At 41.6% G+C, this 19,509-nt stretch overlaps 1 protein-coding gene across 2 annotated transcripts; it reads right to left on the reverse strand.

Annotated features, from left to right (window-relative positions):
• Positions 1-6,327: 6,327 nt before the first annotated feature.
• On the reverse strand, positions 6,328-14,075 carry LOC139666059 (proteinase-activated receptor 4). Of its 2 annotated transcripts, XM_071545151.1 has the most exons (3): positions 13,718-13,743; positions 9,620-9,715; positions 6,328-9,132 (listed from the first exon to the last, which is right to left on the reverse strand). In XM_071545151.1, exons 2-3 carry the CDS (start codon positions 9,630-9,632, stop codon positions 8,081-8,083), a joined length of 1,065 nt encoding a protein of 354 aa, XP_071401252.1. In that variant the 5' UTR covers positions 9,633-9,715; positions 13,718-13,743; the 3' UTR covers positions 6,328-8,080. The 2 variants fall into 2 exon arrangements, with proteins under 2 accessions (XP_071401252.1, XP_071401250.1); XM_071545149.1 differs by lacking the exon at positions 9,620-9,715 and having other exon boundaries at positions 13,714-14,075.
• Positions 14,076-19,509: the final 5,434 nt, after the last annotated feature.

Here is a 19,509-nt window from a genome sequence, read left to right on the forward strand (position 1 = left end):
TTCTATACTTTTTCTTAAGAAACTTTTTGAATGCAGAACTTTTACTTTTAATGAAGTATTTTTCCATTATGGTATTTATACTTTTACTTAAGTAAAGGATTTGAGGACTTTCCCACCACTGGCTGACAACATGTTTAATGTTGTCATTATCTGTGTCTGTTTTCAAAAAGAGTTTAAGGCAGCAGTTGCTGCTAAAATATGTTTAAGTTTGAACACCCTGAACGGCTGGAGACTTCTAAACTAGTCACTCTACTCTGAAATCCATTCAAACTGTTCTGTTATTTCCACTTGCCATATGTCTCTACTTATTGTATTTTACCTATTTAATCAATGTTTATACTGATGGAATAAATGTCTTAGGACCATTTAGTAGTACTTTCTAGGGTCTTAGGTTAGTCTTAGGTGTTTTGTAGGTTGTAAATGTTACTGTATAATACATGCACTTTTTCATATCTAGACATGTTAGTAAAAACATATTTTAAATACTATCTGCTTAGTGTCTGGGCCCCTATTCTCAAGCTTCAGATAGCTTATCAGGGTGTCCCATTTCACATATCTCCATTATGTCTCATATGATTGTACTTGTAACTGAACGCCCCCAACAATATCAGTTAAACATGCTGAAATTGTCATCATCATTACAGTTTGAGCATTCTGTACAAGTTTGATTTCAACCAAAAAAAAAAAAAAAACGATCTTACCAAAGAGCCAATGAGCTTTCTGACTTCCACACACTTCCTCTGCATCAGATAAACGACAGCAATGTTTAACTTCCCTTCATTCGTGTTATGTTGCAGCTGAAAGTGAGTCGGAGCTCGTCAGCCTGCGGCGCTCTGCTGCCTGTCAGTCAGTCAGTCAGTCAGTCTGTCAGTCTGTCAGTCTGTCAGTCTGTCAGTCAGTCAGTCTGTCAGCCTGTCAGTCTGTCAGTCTGTCAGTCTGTCAGCCTGTCAGTCTGTCAGTCTGTCAGTCTGTCAGCCAGGCCGAGCTGCAGCGGCCTGCAGACTCTGATAGTCTTATCTGAACACACACAGCAGCAGGCGGCGGCGAGACGTAGGGGCAGAAATATGTGTCACTAGAAACTGAAATATTTATATTGCATTGAAAAACTGAATAGCATCATTTGAAATTGAATTTATTAGTTACTCCTGAAATTGAATTTACAGTTTTTCTCAGTCGCTTTGGTACATTTCTCAGATCAGAATTGAAATTATCAAAACTACTTGTTCAATCTTCACATCATTGTGTCACTTGTGCACATCAAAAAAGCAGTTTCTCATTTCTTTGAACAAGTTGCAAATGCTTTGGTACATCCATGCAAATGATTATGTACAATTCTCTGCTGTTTCCTACATTATCAATCGCTTATGTCATGTTGATCAAAATGTATTATAATGGGTCTCTGTTGAATAGTCTCACCCCCCACAACATTTAGGCATTAGTTCATCGCATAAGTCTTTACATGCAAAATGGTTGAACAAGTTGTCATAATATGTCAAGCATATTTCTATACATTTCCATTAGACTTTTTTTTATAAATGTGTCCTGAATTGATGAATTGCTCTCAGGTGAATCTTGACTTGATTCTCACTAATGAAGGGGAATGTGTGAAGCGTTAGATCAACCAATGATCAACCAGTTCTCTATAATAGCTCAGAGGTGCATCTCATGAACCTTCAGTTGACAAGTATATATAGACAGAGCACAACACAGTGTTACAAGACAGGAACGTTAGGTATAGAAAGACTGCACTGTAATTCCCCATACAGTGCTGCATGTACAGTTCTGCCTAAGGCTGTTTCCTATGTTTACATTTCTAATTTTGTATTTTTTCCTTTGTGCTGTGCAGTGCTGTAAAACAGTTGTGTCTTTTTCTCTTATGTATCGCAGTGACATGGTCTGTCAACAAATTACAGTACAAACAGTAAAAGCGTAAATGTGAATCCTGTCCAATCTCTTGCAATCAATCTCCCACATACAGTAATGTGTAACTTTGTACTGTTGAAACTGATATCTGCCATACAGACAAAGTGCAGCCTTGTGCATTTTCAATCATTGTCATGAAAACTTTAGCCATAGTTTACATCAGAAATCCCTCCAGAGTACACTGTTATATTGACAACATGACTAAGCAATTTGACTGTCTTATCCGTACACAATGACACAAGGACTTGTCATTCTGATGCACTGACATGTTCATTGACACAGATATTTACTTTTGAGAGATGAACTAAGGATTTTGAGCAAGAGACTGGCTTTTGCAGGTAATCCATGGTGTTTTGCTATTTGTACGAATTGTTTTGAGAAATGCACTTACTGTTTTGCAAATGTCGAGGATGATTCGAGAAATGTACCAAAGCGACTGAGAAAAACTGTATTACTCTTCCTCAACGACCAGGATGTGTGTCTCAGTAAACTGAATTGTGAGAACTGAATACAGTTTCAGAGCAAATTAATTCAATTTCATAACATTACATTCAGTTTCAAGTTTATTGGAATCCAGTTTCAAACTAATAAATTCAATTTCAAATTATGCCATTCAGATTTTCAATGTAATTATTCAAATTAAATACAAATTATGTGATTCAAATTCAGTTTTTTTAAATGCAATTATTCAAGTTGAGCAATTCAGATATTAATTTCAGTTTCTAGTGACACATTTCTGCCCATAAGCCTGCATTTACAACTCACATCCATCCCATTCCCACCCTCATAATACAGACAGTCTGTTGCTGACATGGTACAATATAGATTTAATATTTCACCACTGCATATGTGAGATTATTCAGAAATGTGTTTCAGGAATTTGATGGCAAATTTCAGTCTCCATTGCTAGAAAATGAGGGAAACCCTGAAGCCACTGTCTGACTGTTGCCTTTTCTTTATTTTCCCGTAATATAAATGTGACCAGGCTTACTAGGGGCTCTGATACCTTAAATTACCGACTACGCCACCTAGGGAATTGCACCCCAGGAAATGATGTTCTATACAGTACTCCTTTTCTATGAAATGCACACAGGTAAACTTGTAATGAAACAGACGTGGTTTCAAGATCACAAAAAAAAGTTTATTCATTAAATGTTAGCCTGGGAATGAGGGACGCCGGAAGCTGCTATGGAAAAAATAACTTTATTTGTAAGATTGTTATTAAAATGGGTAAAGTACAAAAATAGAGAATTTCTTATATAAAAAGGAGGATTGGCGTACCCAAAGGGAGTGGAGAATTGAGGGAGGAGGCCGATGACAGGGGAAGACTTGCTAACAGGACAAGGCCAACGACGTACCACATGTGTTTGTGTCCAGGTCACACACTGCAACAGGTGAGCAAAAGGTGTCTAGTGCAAATTTAACTCTATAGCATGCAAGTGATTCAGGGAAGGCCCCCGCCCCCCCCCCCCGTGCTGCCAGTACCCGTCAACACGGCCACACTCTCCTCAGGGTCCACAAAGGGCAGTAACCTACAGCTGGTTTGTCAGACAAAATGGAAAAGCATACAAACAAATTCAAAGGTATTCCCAGACCAGAGAGGAGGTAGCTCCACACTACCACCACACAAGTGGCAATGCCGGACCAGGTCAGGTGCTTAAAGCAAAAGGAAAAACTAAACCATAAATATAACTAAAGCAAAACAGCAGGGGCATAACCTACAAAAAGAAACAAAATACAATAGTTACCGTAGTCTGAAGTCCAGACCATTACAACCTTACACAAACTAGAAAAAAAAGGAAAATACCTCTGGCACATCAAACACCACCTTGTAACAGGATAGAATCAGGGGAATTCCTACACTCCTCTGGAGTGCTATACTGGGGCTTGGCTTTGCTGGAAGAAGAAAGAAGAGAAACACATTGTTACCGTGGTCCCCATTTCGTCCCAATCTAATGGGGAGCCATAAGGGTCCAGGCTGATCGATCCTACAATAAGGTGAACCAGGCAGTGAAATAGTTTGGAACCTGCTATCATTAATATCACTCATCTAGCATACTAGGCTTACCTTCAGCTACGAGCACAAGAGCACAACCACAGACCAGCATGCTCTACACTGATCTCCAGCCTTATATACTCCCTATGATGAGGAGGAAATGAAACTCAGGCCCATTGACTGCCCTGATTACCCTTTATGTAAAGGGGCGTGTCACACAAACAGACAGGGATCTACCTGTGCTCTCTACCTGTCACATAAAGTATAATTTTTCAGCCTGGAGGCGACTGACACTAACCAATCCATTCCGATTCCAAATGAACATCAACGCAAAAATGTAAGTTTTAACCAACCAACCAATGAGCCTTGAATTTCTCCCTCCCCCTTGTTGTGAAATGGATCAGACCAAGGCAATCAAACACAGATTAGTATAGACAGGTATAGATTCCAGAGTTTGGAGTTGAGATTGCAGCAGGAGTCGACTCCAATTCCATTTATTAGTAGAATCTCTCAGAATCGACGCAAGGCAATCGAGAATCAACTCTTTTGGAGTCGACTCTCCATCCCTACGTCTTGGTCTCCAGGTGAGAGTCCAAAACATAACCACAGACAAAGCAGTAATTCATCTGAAATTATCTCCAAAACCTCTGAGCTGCTGGACGATCCCACAGGCCAAGAAGCAGTGAAGCAGACGCAGAGCCGCAGCACATAGACTGGGTCTCTGTGTCGGGGGATCTGGACTTCCTGGAAGAACATGAAGGGTTTGGATCCACAGTGAGATCTACTCTAACTGACACTAACTACTCTAACCGAAATCTAAAGTGAAGGACAGCACAACATAAACCAGATCTCAGAACAGCGAGCTCTGTTGGTATTTTTAAGACAAAGTTAAAGAAGAATTTTATGTTTTTCTCATTCTTCCAGTCTTAACCTATTTTATCCTGTTTTACTCTTTCATTTTGCAGCATTTTACTGCCTATTAAGTATTTATGTTTAACTGGTTTATTTCATTTTCTGTTTTGGTTTATTATCATGTGAAGCACTTTGGGCTGCAATTCTGTATGAAAGGTGCCATACAAATAAAATGTATTGTTATTACTTGTCCATACCCGGGGATGAGCACGCCACAACTCTGTGTAGACTTGCCAAAAATGTGCATAAATTTGGGAAAATGGAAAAATCAGCTTTGTCAGTCCTTGCCTATGCCAATGCTCAATTCCCATGTGCAGTTTCAGATTGATTGGCCAAACCATTGAGGAGCAAAATGGATGCAGACAGACGGACAGAGTTTTCCTCATTTTATAATAGGATAAACCAATTGATGGTACTTTTTAAAGGATTATGGGGAACTAAAGTCCTTGGTTGACTGAACTACAGACTGGATCCAACTGATTTTACATAATATTGAAAGATGAAGTCCAGCTCATAACTGAATTAAGCCAAATTAAATTAAATGAATCATTAAATTTTCCCGAGTGTCTGTCTGGTGGAGCTGGATGTTTCAGCTGATTTTAAATGGATCAGTCTGGACAGCAATGAGACCAACACCTCGAAACCAGACAGACAAGACGAACCCAGGACTGAAACAGACCGATTATTCACCTCTTAAATCCATCTGAGTCTTTCAGGTTTTACACTTTGTGTCTCCAGGGAAGCTGAGCATCCTGCTTCACTTTTATTCAGTTATAGCATAAAGGAGGAGGTTTAAACACAGAACTTGAATGAACAGAACGGTCATTCCCATTCAAATCAACGCAGAGGTGGGATGTAACAAAGTAAAAATACTTCATTACTGTACTTAAGTAAGATTTTCAAGTATCTGTACTTTACTCAAGTTTTTCTTTCACTGAAGACTTTTTACTTTTACTCACTACATTTCAAAAGAAAAATCTGTACTTTCTACTCACTACATTTTCAAACAGACTCGTTACTCTCGGGAAATTATCAACCGATTTTCTAAAAAAAAAAATATTTTCAGCAGAGAGTGGCGGCCATTTTGATGTGAACCGCTGGACAAGCTTCTGTATAAAGCGACTTACAATGGAACAACAGTGGAAGGACCATTCTATCCATTCAGGTTCTGTGGTTTAAACCTGAAGGAAACTCAGATCTGGGCTGTGGAGATGAGAGTTGAAGCTCCAGAGGTTGAGCTTCTGTTTCCAGACGTTTTCCTTCCTGTCTGCTGCGTTTTGGCTCTGGGTTTCAGCTTTGACATTTTCCACGTCAAACCATAAGCTACAGGAACATCTGGGGCCTCTACACTTTGTTTATTTGATTTGATATGTTTTCATACAAGGTGATAATATCTTCCTAGTATGAATTCAGTTGCTGAATTCCTTCATTGTCTTTCTTGTAGAAAACGTACACTACATTTGATCTTTATTTGAACATTTAAAACATATCACAGCTTATATAACATACATGGTATCTTGTTGATTAAGAATGCAGAATAGAAAAGGAATTACACCTTGGTATTAAAAAAAAAAAAAAAAAAAGCTAAATTTTCTCTAAACAGGAATAATTACCTTCAAACAAAATTCAAGCAGCTTCACCATGTAACAGCAGACCGGGTTAAACAGAAACATCCTTCTCTTTTCACACAATCAGCAGTTCATCGTTTTTCATTATCGTTGATTTCCAGGATCTTTATCATTTAATAACAATAATAATAATAATAATAATACTGCATTGTACTGCACTTTTCATTCACAGTGAAGTGCTACAGAGTTAAAAACATAAAAATAAAAATGAAGAAAAAAGATAGCTAACAAGAGTTAACATGAAAAAGCCTTCCTGAATAAAAAGGTTTTTAGGCCTGTGTTAAAAGAGTCCAGGGTCTGCGCTGCCCTTGGATCAGTGATTCTCAACGTGGGGTCTGGGGACCACCAGGGGTCCTCAGGGGGGTTCCAGGGGGTCCCCAGCAAATTGATGAAGTGGGTTTTTTTTTAAAGATTTATTTTAGGCATATATGGTGAGCCACTGGGGCACCCTGATTGATGAAGTTATCTCTCTACCTACAATAAAGATAGTCGTGGAATTCTGGACAAAATCATATCTGACGATAAAAATATTCTCAGATTTGTGTCCGAGAGACAAAATCACTTCAAATGGGGGTCTGTGGCCCTAATGTGGACTAAATTAGGGTCCTTGATATGAAAAAGGTTGAGAATAACTGTTTTAGATGGTTAGGAAGGCTGTTCGACAAGCAGAAGGCCCGATCCCCCATGGTGCTTCAAACCAAAGTCTGTTTGAAGCTGTCAGCAGATATCTGACTAACATCTAGATCCCTGCAGACATCTGGAAGAGAGTGAAGTTTACATCTACTGCACCAGCAGGTATACAACTACTGACATGAGTTTATCCATTTGTATATTACATAAGACATGTGTTTATCCTTCATGCACAGCAGGTCAGACTTTACATTTCTGTTTCCAGATGTTTGCCAGCGACAGCACACTGAACACGTGACGTGAGGGAATTTCAGGATAAACAGTTAAAGAGCGTGTTGGTGTTCAGAGACGAAGACGAACAGCTGAGACGGAGCGCACCGCACCAAGAAAGTGAACCAGAACAGAAAATGGAGTGGAGTATCTATGCCAATAACCTTTCCATTCATTACTTTCCTTAAAAGTAATGAATTTCTTTACCTATTAGGCTACTCCCCAAGAAACGTAATTAGTTACACTACTCATTACATTACTTTTGCGTTACACCCTAAAATGATGATGCTAGGTTTACTTGTGTTCATTGTGTCAATAAATCTTGTCAACCTAAGCCACATTACAGCAGAAGAATCTAAATGACTGACACTAAATCTGTCTTTAAGGTTTTTAATAAAGACAGAGCCTACAGCATTAAATTCAGAGTCATAGTTACACTTTGTTGGTTTGTTCATGTTGCTCTGCTGTAATTCTGATATTTCTGACTTGACTTGAAGGCAGGAGAAGACGAGGGGAATCTTTCATATATTCAGATATTACACCAATAAAAAGTCAAAGAGGAAGGAACGATGATCTGTTAGATCAGGAACTGTAATGTGTTTACTGAAACTGGATGCTTTACTTTAGAGGAAAAAGTAATGTGATTACATTAACTCATTACTTCGCAATGCGTACATTACCCCCAACACTGTTGAGGAGCCGACTCCTCAGTGTTCGTCCTTCACGCTGCGTCACCATCGCTGGTCCCACTGGATTTGGACAAAAAGGTGACCTTTGACCTCCTTCCTGAAGAGGATGAGTACGACACGTTTCCTGACGGCGAGGGAGTCTTGGAGTAGTCGCAAAACAGAACGCTCCTCACCTTTTCCCTGAAGTTGTCTGACACATAGTAGAAGATGAAGGGGTCGATGCAGCTGTTGAAGGTGCTAACGGCTAAGCTAACCATGTACGGGACGTAGAGGTCGTCCTCATCTCCGTCCAGACAGCCATCACAGTAGGTGAGGAGGAGCAGGATGTTGCTGGGCAGTAAACACACGATGAACACCAGCAGGACCAACACGGTGACTCGCACTGCGTGGTTGTAACGGTCCCCGGCGGCCACCAGGGTGCGCAGCACGGCGCCGTAGCAGAACAGGATGACCAGGAAGGGAAGCAGGAAGCAGAGGACGAACAGACTGGCGAAGTACGGCATAAAGTAGTTCTCCTGCTCGTCCTCCGGCAGAGCGTCGTGGCAGGTGGTGATCCGCAGCTCGTCCAGCAGGTAGGACTGCTGGGAGAGCAGCAGCGGCAGCATGGCGGCGAGCACCACCAGCCACACCGCCGCGCTCATGTACAGCGACGTCCGCTTGCTTCGCAGCGTCTTCGCGCCGAAGGGGTGAACCAGGGCGATGTAGCGGTCCAGAGCCACCAGCGCCAGGCACATCACGCTCCCGTACATGTTACCGTAGATCATCGCCGTGACGCCGCGACAAAGCGGTTCCCCCAAGTCCCAGTTGTTCCCTTTAAAGTGGTACACGATCCGAAACGGCAGCACCAGCAGGAGCATTAAGTCGGTGGCGGTGAGGTTGATGAGCAGGACGGTGGACGGCAGCTTCTTGGTCCGGAACAGCAGGACCCACAGGGCCAGCAGGTTGGCCGGCAGCCCGATGCCGAAGGCCAGCAGGTACAGGATGGGGATGTACAGGTTGGTGATCGGAGCCTGGAGCTGCTGCTGGTGCTTGTCCTTCAGCATGGTGTAGTTACATCTCTTCATCAGCTTGAAAGCTCTTAAACCTGGAGACAGACAAGGGACCAGAGACTCATGTCAAGCTTCAGTTCAAAGAATTTGCACAGGAGTTTATTTATTGCACAGGACTAATTCTCAGCACCACTACAGGCACTTTAGACACTTTATTTTATATGATTTTAGAGATGGTCCTAAGCCGGAAAAAAATGGCTTTTACTACAGTGTTGATTTGTTTGTCCAATTTGAGCGCCGATTTTTTTGGAAGATTTTTGGAGGCAGATTTTACATATGAAGCCCAAGGACCAATGCATTGTTTTATTACATTTGATAAGTGGTCAGGGCCTATTATGAGGATCTCTGTTTTGTCTGGGTTTAGTTGGAGGAGGTTTTGTGCCATCCAATTCTTAATAGTAGTTAGGCATTCTTGGAGAATAGTTAGTCTGCTGAGGTCGGTGGGGTTTACGGAGACATATAATTGGGTGTCATCCACATAGCAATGATAACATACACCCTCGAATTGGAGGATTAACTGACCTAGAGGGAGCATGTAAAGGGAGAATAGGATCGGGCCCAAGATTGATCCCTGTGGTACCCCACATGTCAGTAAGCCTGGGGAGCAGGTTCAGTCACCTAGAGATTGTGAATGTTCTGTTAGATAGGAAGAAAGATTAGATGGGGCGGCTGTGGCTCAGGAGGTAGAGCGGGTCTTCTACTAATCAGAAGGTTGATGGTTCGATCCCCGGCTCCTCCAGTCCACACGTCGAAGTGTCCTTGGGCAAGATACTGAACCCCAAATTGCTTTCCGCCATCGGTGTATGAATGTGTGTGTGAATGGGTGAATGTAGGCATGTGTTGGGAGCTTTGGATAAAAGCTCTATACAGTATAATGTGGTCAGGGCCTATTATAATGCAGTCCATTTACCATTGTGTGAATGTAGGCATGTTGTAAAGCGCTGTATAAATGCAGTCCATCCATTTACCAAGAAAACCACTCAAGGGCTGTGCCTATTAAGGAGGATGTGGTGATCAGTGGTATCGAATGCAGCAGTAATATCGAAACAGAGCATTCTCCTGCGTCATTGTGCATTACAATGTCATTTGAGACCATCATAAGTGCAGTTTCAGTAAAGTGGAGGCCTGATTGAAATTTATCAAAAATGTTGTTTAGTTGCACCACTTCTAGGAGTTTTTCTAGGACTTTGAAAATTAATGGCAGCTTGGAAATAGGTGGATAATTATATAAGAGAGGTGTTAAGGTTAGGTTTTTTCAGGATAGGCTGGATGAGAAGTAACCTGGAACACAGCCAGAGGACAATGAGCTATTTACAATATTGAGCAGACTGGGGCCAATAGCAGATATTGCCTCTTTGAGAAGAGGAGTGGGGATAATATCAAGGGAGCTAGATGATGATTTCATGTGGGAAACCGTTTCAGTGAGGTCCTGCAAAGAAATGGGGTTAAACTGGCTCAGGAGGATGGGGCAGGCTGGGTGACAATGCTAGTAGGAGAAGACGAAGTGATCTGCGATCTGATACCATTGATTTTTGACAAAGAAGGATGAGAAGTTTTCACAGTCAACATTGGAAGAGGCATGGCAAACTGGGGGAGCAGGATTAACAAGTTTATTCAATGTGCTGAATAGGACTTTATGGTTATTCAGGTTGTATTGTTGTATTTAAGTCCAAGCCAAAGGTAAAAACCAAGTCCAACGTGTGACCATGATGAATGAAAGTGGGACCTGAGACATGTTGGACTAAGTTGAAGGATTCAGTAGTGTTTAAAAATTCAGAGGCAAAACTGTTTGAGGGAACATCAATGTGAATAGTGAAGGTAACAGGTCAGAAAAACCTTGAATTAAATTGTTGCAAAGCTTAGGGGGATCTATAAACAAACACAAAGTATGGGGTGGTATTTAAAATGTATTCTAAAGCTAAGGTGCTCAAAGGTGTTGAATGTGCCAAGAGTGGTGGGAAGGCAAGTACTATAAATATGTGGTAAGTATGCAGACAAATAAACAAGTAAAACAAAACAAATTAATATATAAAAACCTCCTTCTTCCTTATTTTCTATTCCCTTCCCTTTTACAGTTGAGTAGTGAAGATTTGTGCTAAATAACCATGTAAATATCGGTCTCTTCCACTCGTACACACTGCCAGAATTCAGTAGTGACAACCGAATGTATGAATGAGAGTGAATTTGCATCTGTCTGGTCACACTGGAGCAACATTACCAGACTGTCTGTACGGGTAACAGGAGTCACTCCACTCCTCCGATCTCACAATGGTTGTAAAGAATGTCTGTAACCATAGTAACGTTTACTTCAGACCAATATGGCGGCTACCATTGCCTGTTTTCAGTGTACTTGACACCAGTAACACCGGTTACCAGAGGCTTCAATTTATTCATAAGGTCTTAATAAACCGCCACCGACAGCAGCGTCATGTTCTCTTTTTCCACCGCATGGACTGGATAGAAGATTGTAGAATGTCTCACAACACTTAAAGGAATAGTTCACCCAAAAATGAAAATCCTGTCCTCATCTCCTCCCCCTCATGCCAGTTGAAACACAGGTGAAGTTTGTCCATATAACACACAGGGAGGCTGCAGCACAACTCCATAGCAGCCTTCTCCAAAACTGAAGTCAGTGGGGACCAGTTCTTCAGAGTTCCAAAAAGACCTACAGTATATTTACACCATCATTTAGTGCAAATCTGAACTACAGCTGATTGATTTGCAACAAATAATGGTGTATAGGTCTTTCTATTCACAGTGTGATCGTTTGTCTGTTTTTGTTTTGGAGCTCTAAAGAACAGGTCCCCATTGACTTCAGTTGTTTTGGAGAAGGCTGCTACCAAGTTGTGCTGCAGCCTCCCTGTGTGTTATATGGACTAACAAACTTCACCTGTGTTTCATTTGGCATGAGGGGGAGGAGATGATGACAGGATTTTCATTTTTGGGTGAACTATTCCTTTAACATTACCTCTGTCTCTTTCAGAATAACGGTGATAATGTTATGTACATCACATAACAAGCGGTTGTCCAGCCCGGTTCTGGTTCTGGTTGGGAGTGAGTTCGGTGTTAGAAAGCGGTTCTCACTCTCCTTAATAAGCAAACTGTGTGAACATAACAGGATTAAGCTCCAATGATGAGTGAGAACTGTATTTATTTGCAGTGTGGACCGTTTGACTTCAGAAGACTTGGATTATGCTGCAGAGCTGGATGGAGTCGTTTTATGGATTTTTTTTTGCTCTTTTTGGAACTCTAAAGAACCGAACCCACTGACTTCAGTTGGTCTGGAGAAGGCTGCTAGGGAGTTGTACTGCACCTCCCTGTCTGTTATGTGGACAAACAAACCTGTGTTTCAACTGGCATGGGGGGGAGGAGATAAAAAGAATATAAAACCACAAAGTTGTTTAATAAACGACAAGCAGACAGCCAGCCAGTTCCTCTCAGTTCAGCTGGGTCTGATGTTTCTGTGTTTATCCTCTCAGCAGTGAAGCAGAAGTGAACAGCAGACTGTTGTACCACATATTTACTGTGACGAGGTTCACATGCAGCAAGACAGGAATCTGCATTCTTTACATGGCCTGCACACACACACACACACACACACACACATATTGTTTCAATCAGTCTTGGAATGTGGTCTATTTGACCACTGGTGAGGTTTTAATGTTTAGCAGTCGCTAGATCAGACGGTCTGTCTCTCTGTCTGTCTCTCTGTCTGTCTTTCTGTCTGTCTCTCTGTCTGTCTCTCTGTCTGTCTCTCTGTCTGTCTTTCTGTCTGTTATAAGTTACATTAGTATTTCTGAATTTCTCTATTATGAACTGCATGCTAACCTGCTGTGCAGCAGATCTCATCCAATTATCAGGAAATAAAAGGAAATTATTCTCTCTCTCTCAATTCAATTCAATTCAATAAGCTTTATTGGCATGACAGTTGTGTAACAATATTGCCAAAGCAAATGTGCACTGATAGTGCTCGTCCATAAAAAGGAAAGAAAGGTAGAATATACATTTGTCTCATAGCACAGACATTACAGAAATCCATCATAGCATGCAATAACAGATGAACAGAACAATAGAACAGAACTCTCTCTCTCTCTCTGTATCTCTCTCCTACTCTTTTATTTCCCTCTGTCTCTCCATCATCTCTCCCTTTTCACCCTCTTTTTCTTTCTTTCCCAGAAAACACAGAGACAACAGCAGAGAAACAATCTGACACACAAATTATTCTCTGTCTCTTTGTATCTCTCTCCCTCCTACTCTTTTATTTCCCTTTGTCTCTCCATCATCTCTCCCCTTTTCACCCTCTTTTTCTTTCTTTCTCAGAAAACACAGAGACAACAGCAGAGAAACAATCTGACACACAAATTATTCTGTGTCTCTTTGTATCTCTCTGCCTCCTACTCTTTTATTTCCCTCTGTCCCCTTTTCACCCTCTTTTTCTTTCTTTCTCTCTCAGAAAACACAGAGACAACAGCAGAGAAACAGTCTGCCCGCCTGCCAGACGGTCTGCAGGGAGTCGAACCCCCGACCCGGCAGTGTCAGTGCAACTGCCCCCCCCCCCCAGTTCAGCTAACCGGTAGAGTGAGAGAGGAAGAGTGAGAAAGGAAGAGTGAGCTTACGGACGCCCATGCCGGAACATTCGTCTTCAGGTTCAGGTCCAGGTCCAGGTCCAGGTCCAAGTCCAGATCCAGGTCCAGGTCCAGGTCCAGATCCAGGTCCAGATCCGCTGCAGACGGCAGAGAGCAGCGAGACGAGCAGCAGAGTCCTCATGATGTTCAGGAGAAACATCTTCTGCTGCGACGGCCGGCACAGCAGCAGCTTCCTCTTCCTCCTCCAAACACTGAATGGAGGAGTGGAGCAGCAGTTGTGTAGTTGTGTAGCAGTAGTTGTGTAGCAACAGTTGTGTAGTTGTGTAGCAGTAGTTGTGTAGCAACAGTTGTGTAGTTGTGTAGCAGTAGTTGTGTATCTCCAGCTCAGGCAGCAGCAGTCTTGTCTGTCAGATGATCTGATCTGTTTTCCACCGATGGTGATGATTTACTTCTGACTCCACTCTGCACTGTGGTAATTGAAATCAGCTGTGTGTGTGTGTGTGTGTGTGTGTGTGTGTGTGTGTGTGTGTGTGTGTGTGTGTGTGTGTGTGTGTGTGTGTCCCTCCCACGCTGTGATTCAGATGGGAGGCTAAAGCATCCGGTCTTCACTCGTCATCAAACAGTAAGTGTGTGTGTTTGGACTCTGGTGACCACGCCCATCCAGACCAGGATACACCATGACCACCTGTCTGTCTGCCTGTCTGTCTGTCTGTCTGTCTGTCTGTCTGTCTGTCTGCCTGTCTGTCTGTCTGCCTGTCTGTCTGTCTGCCTGTCTGTCTGTCTGTCTGTCTGTCTGTCATAACACAGCTGCATGGCATCGCTATTGTGAGGTAATCCTCTGAATTACATGGTAAACTGCTGGGCATCCAATATCAGGAAATAAAATATACTCCCCCCCCCCACCCCCCCACCCCCACCCCTCTCTCTCTGTCTTCCTGCCTATTCCAGACCCAGATAAGCACATTTCCTGAATAAACAAACAGCAGGCTGGTTGGTAAAACACACCAGAAACATTCCAGTTACTACTCAGAGAGGAGTTAAACTATTTCAGCTGTAAATTTGTGTGAATAAATATTTTAAATAAACGTTAGACGACTAAAACCTCAGCTTGCTGTTTAGATCACAGGACCAGTTTGCACAACGCACCAGTGAGCATTCCATTCCAGTCAAGTCAAGTCAAGTTTATTTCTGCTGCTCTTCATCACAGCCTGCCTAGGGCTTTAGAGAGAGCGAGCCAACCTAGATCTAACTGATCAACAGCCAATCACACAACAAACTGATCAATACAGTCACAAAACAGCATGTTGGAAAGCTGTAGAGAAACTCCAAGAAAACATTATAAGGCCAAAAAATGGAAGAAACCTTGAGCGGGCCAAGTCCAAATAAGACAAAGAGAAACACGATGATGCAGAAAGACGGGAGTTTGTCCACTGCAGGTAAAACCACAGAGTGCGACAGGTGTCTGAAGACAGACACACACACACACACACACACACACACACACACACACACACACACATACACACAGCTCATCCAGACAGCAGACAGGCAGTGAGTGTAATGCAGACAGACCGAGGTAGGTAGGTAGGTACTTTATTAAGAGAGGCAGCGCTACACTAGGTCGGTTCCTATATTACTGCTGTCTGGACTGAAGAGAGAACAGACTGTTGGACCCGGACCAGACGGTCAAGTTGTCAGTCGGTCGTATGTCAGTGAGATTAGATAGATTCTGAGTTTCAAATTGAAGATTTCCAAAGAATTAGCTTCCATAACCACAACAGGGAGTTGGTTCCACAGATATGGAGCTTGGTAGGAAAACTCTCTGCTGCCTGCTGATCTCTTCTGGGGGGTTTTTTTGTTGTTGTTTTTTTTCATAACATTATTTAAAGAGTTTTACATTTATATAAACATATACACACATGAACAAACATACTGAACTCGCACAAACATAACCCTGCATAGTACCCACCTCTTATCCCTCCCTCCCTCCCCTGGGACCAAGAGCGCACTCAAAAGGAAGGAACAATGAAATTAGGCAGATTAGCAAACATTTAGGGGAGAGAAGAAAAAGTAAAGGAATAAATTAAATGATAATACCTAAATAAAAAAATAAAATAAAAAAAAGGTCCAATGTATAGACATTAGTTATAGTAGCAATAGGCTAAATAGGAGAAACATCAGTCAGGTGGCATGGTGTATCAGAGGGTCAGTTCCTTTACATATTCAATAAATGGGGACCATACTTTAGTAAACTTGTCATAGGACCCGTTCAATGTTTGTCTTATTTTCTCAAGCTGGAGCAAGGACAACACCTCCTGTATCCATCTCTTGAAGGGGGAGTGTTTGTTGGATTTCCAATTCATGAGAATTAATCTGCGTGCTATGAGGCTACTAAATGCTATTGCTTTCTGTTGTGCATTTGTGGCATGAGTTTCCACTGGTGTTACTATATATATCTAGGGGTGGGGTTAACAGATGGGTATATTTTAGCTAGTCTGTCATTGGAGTAATGTATTCTGTGGAATATCTTGAATTGACAAAAAGGGGAAGTATGTATAGCAGAGATGCAATTTACCCAGACATCCTCAGGGATTACCATTTCTAGGTTGCGTTCCCAGGCTTCCCGTATTTTAGTCCTTGTTGGCGGATCAATATTTTGGATAATATTATATGTCCTGGAAATTAAGCCCCTGTCAAATGGATTCAAATTTAATAGTTCATATGTAGAATCTTTATTTGGAGGTTTGGGGTAGGTAGAGAAATGTTTGGAAGCAAATCTGCGAGCTTGAAGATATCTGAAAAAGTGTGATTTTGGGATATCATGCTCTTTGCGTAAAAATTCAAAAGACATGAATGATTTGTCGTCAAATAGGTCTTCAAAGAAGATTAATCCGTGTCGGTGCCAACCAGCAAAATTTGAATCGATTTGTGAGGGTATGAAGAGATGATTAAAAGACAGGGGAGAAAAGCCATTCATCTGGTTAAGACTGAAATGTTTGCGAAATTGTATCCAGATTTTAATGGAATTAAACACTACAGGATTGGAAAAAATCTTAGTATTAGTGCATGCTGACAATGGAGCAGATAATAAGGAGATTGGGGAGATTGATGTATGTGAGGTGAGTTCCATTGTTGTCCAGGCAGGCCCATCTTTATTCTGGGTTTTTTTTAAGATATTTTTTGGCCATTTTGAAAGTTTACAGTGGAGAAAGACAGGAAAGATATTGGGATGATATGCGCCAAAGGTCCTGGGCCAGATTTGAACCCAGGACATCACGTTTATTACATGGGTATGTGAACTTAGACAACTGAACCACCAGGACGCCCCTGCTGATCTCTTCTTGATTCTCCGGACAGTAAGGTAACCGTCCTGCGATCGGAGGGGAACATGAGGACGACGAGGTCGGATAAATATGACGGCAGAAGCACTTTGCAGTCAGATCTGGCTTGAGGTCAGAATGGGTGTAACATGATCAAATTTTCCAGTTTTAGTTAATATTCTAGCAGCAGCATTTTGTACATGTTGAAGATTTTTAATACTGGAGTTACAATAATCGAGTCTTGATGAAACAAATGCATCTACATGGGTTTCAGCGTCGGCCATATTTAAGACAGGACGAATTTTTGCGATATTCCAAAGGTGGAAAATGCTATCTTTGTGATATCACTGATGTGTGAGTGAAATGAGATCAGACATTGTCCAAAATGTAAAGTGACGTCCGAGACCTTTGTGTCTTTGGACCAACAACAACTAACATCTCTGTTTTGCTGCCGTTCAGAAGCAGGAAATCTAAATACATCCATTTTTTGAGCGTAGATAAGCAGGCTTTTAGTTTTGCAAATTGTGAGTGGTCGTTAGGCTTACATATGTAGAGTTGAGTATCGTCAGCATAGCAGTGGACACTGACGTCGTAATTGCGGATAATTTTGCCAAGAGGTGGCATGTAAATAGAGAATAGCAGTGGGCCGAGAGCTGAACCTTGTGGTACGCCATAGTTACCTTTGGAGTATTCAGAGGTGTTGTTGTGAGAAACACTGTGCGTTCTATCAGACAGTGTGGGGCTGCAGGTGCCGGTGTACATTGCTAGGCGATTTAGTATACTGTATTGCAAGTATATTGTGATCAAGAAACAAAGGCCACACTCAAATCAAGCAGAACTAAAACTGAGGAGAGTTGAAATCTGAGGTAAGCAGAAGGTCTTTTACCACCTTTGTGAGTTTGGTGTCAGTGCTGTGAAATAACCTGAAGACAGATTGAAATGGTTCTAAGAGTCCGTTGCTGGACAGATAATCATTTAACTGGGTAGCTGCTATTCTTTCCAAAACTTTAGAAAGAAAGGGAAGATATGAAAGTGGTCTGTAATTATTAAGGACATGAGGATGGAGGTTAGGTTATTCCTCTGTCATATAGAACAGAAAGAGAAGAGCAGAGAGGAGTTTGAGCTTAAGGTCAGATGTTATCAGTCGAGTCAGACAGTATCCAGACGAACCTCAGAACACCTCACCAGCCAATCAGAATGGCGTATTCAACAAAGCTGTGAAACAGAAAGAGAAGAATGGTGATTATGACAATATTAATAACTACTACTACTACTGCTACTACCTCTACTACTGCTAATACTACTACTACTACTGTTACTGCTACTACTACTCCTACTACTGCTACTACTGCTATTACATTACTAATGCTGCTACAATTACTATTACTATGAAAACTACAACTACTACAACTAAATATAAATATTGACAACAGAAGCAGTGTTTGTTCAGCTCTCAAAGGCTCACAGTGTGCTTTCAGAGCCTAACAGGAAGTGTTAATGTGATGTTAACAGGAAGTGATGCGATCAGAGGAAGCTCAAGGTGAGTCTCATCAGATGTTATTCAACCAGCGTCAGCCGGATTTCTCTCCACAGTCACTTTCCTGTTGCCTTTGGAAGGCTGCTGTTGTCTTTTCCAGTCATTTCACAGTTTTGTCAGTTTTCTGTCTGGTTGAGAAGCTGAATTCAGAGACTCAGTGAGGGGCCCTTCCCTCATTATCCAATCACAACAAAGCAGCTGGAAGTTTCCTCTGACCTAAACAGGAAGTTGCTTCTATGTATAATGTTATAGCTGGAGGCAGCAATGCTCCCTGGGAGAATTTCTTTTAAAACTGTCGTCCTAAATCCAGATAACATCACTCCCAATATGGCATCAGTTCAGAGCCAGGTGACCTTTGACCCTGAAGGGAACTAGCTAGCTGGTTAACCCTTTAAATTACAGGCCATTCATTACATAGTAATGACTGGAAATAACTAAGGAATTTTCAAGTAAAATAGATGTAATAACTCCTTATAGCATTAGAATGACTGGTAACTGAGTGATGTACAAGTAAAAAACTGTGCTTTTTACCAGCTAGATCTGTTCTGTTTCTGTTGTTTTCTGTTATTTGTGTCGAGTTGGTGTGGAATGTGTTTGTACACCTATGTGAATATTGTATATAGTCAGTACTGGTATGTCTGTTGTAAAATATATAATGTATTATTGTATGCATTCTACATTATAAGCAGATGAAAAGCTAATGAAAAAACATTGATTTAGTCACTTTCTGTACTGACTGTCCCTTCCCTCTGTGTTGTGTGTTTCTAACTTTTTCAACTAGTTTATCCTTCACCTCCAGCACCGCTCTCACTTTTCAGCAGTGTGTGGTAGTGCCACTTATCTAATACAATTACTGGTTAAAGCAGATTGTTTTACTTGTATATTACTCAGTAGTTACCAGTCATTCTAATTCTATAACAAGCAAATAGTAAACATGTTGTCCCCCACCAGTGATGTAGTTCCACCCTT

Source organism: Centroberyx affinis, unplaced genomic scaffold (assembly GCF_046629955.1).
Source record: "Centroberyx affinis isolate AG114_WGS23_722 - 3 ecotype Tasmania unplaced genomic scaffold, CSIRO-AGI_Caff_v1 ptg004783l_1, whole genome shotgun sequence".
Classification (NCBI taxonomy): Eukaryota; Metazoa; Chordata; class Actinopteri; order Beryciformes; family Berycidae; genus Centroberyx; species Centroberyx affinis.

Excerpts from the sequence above, each read along its gene's own strand:
- LOC139666059 (XM_071545149.1), bottom strand. The coding sequence starts at position 13,882 with ATGTTTCTCCTGAACATCATGAGGACTCTGCTGCTCGTCTCGCTGCTC. Across the intron at positions 9,133-13,713 it reads ATGTTCCGGCATGGGCGTCC|GTTTAAGAGCTTTCAAGCTG; the intron begins GTAAGCTCACTC and ends GTCTGTCTCCAG.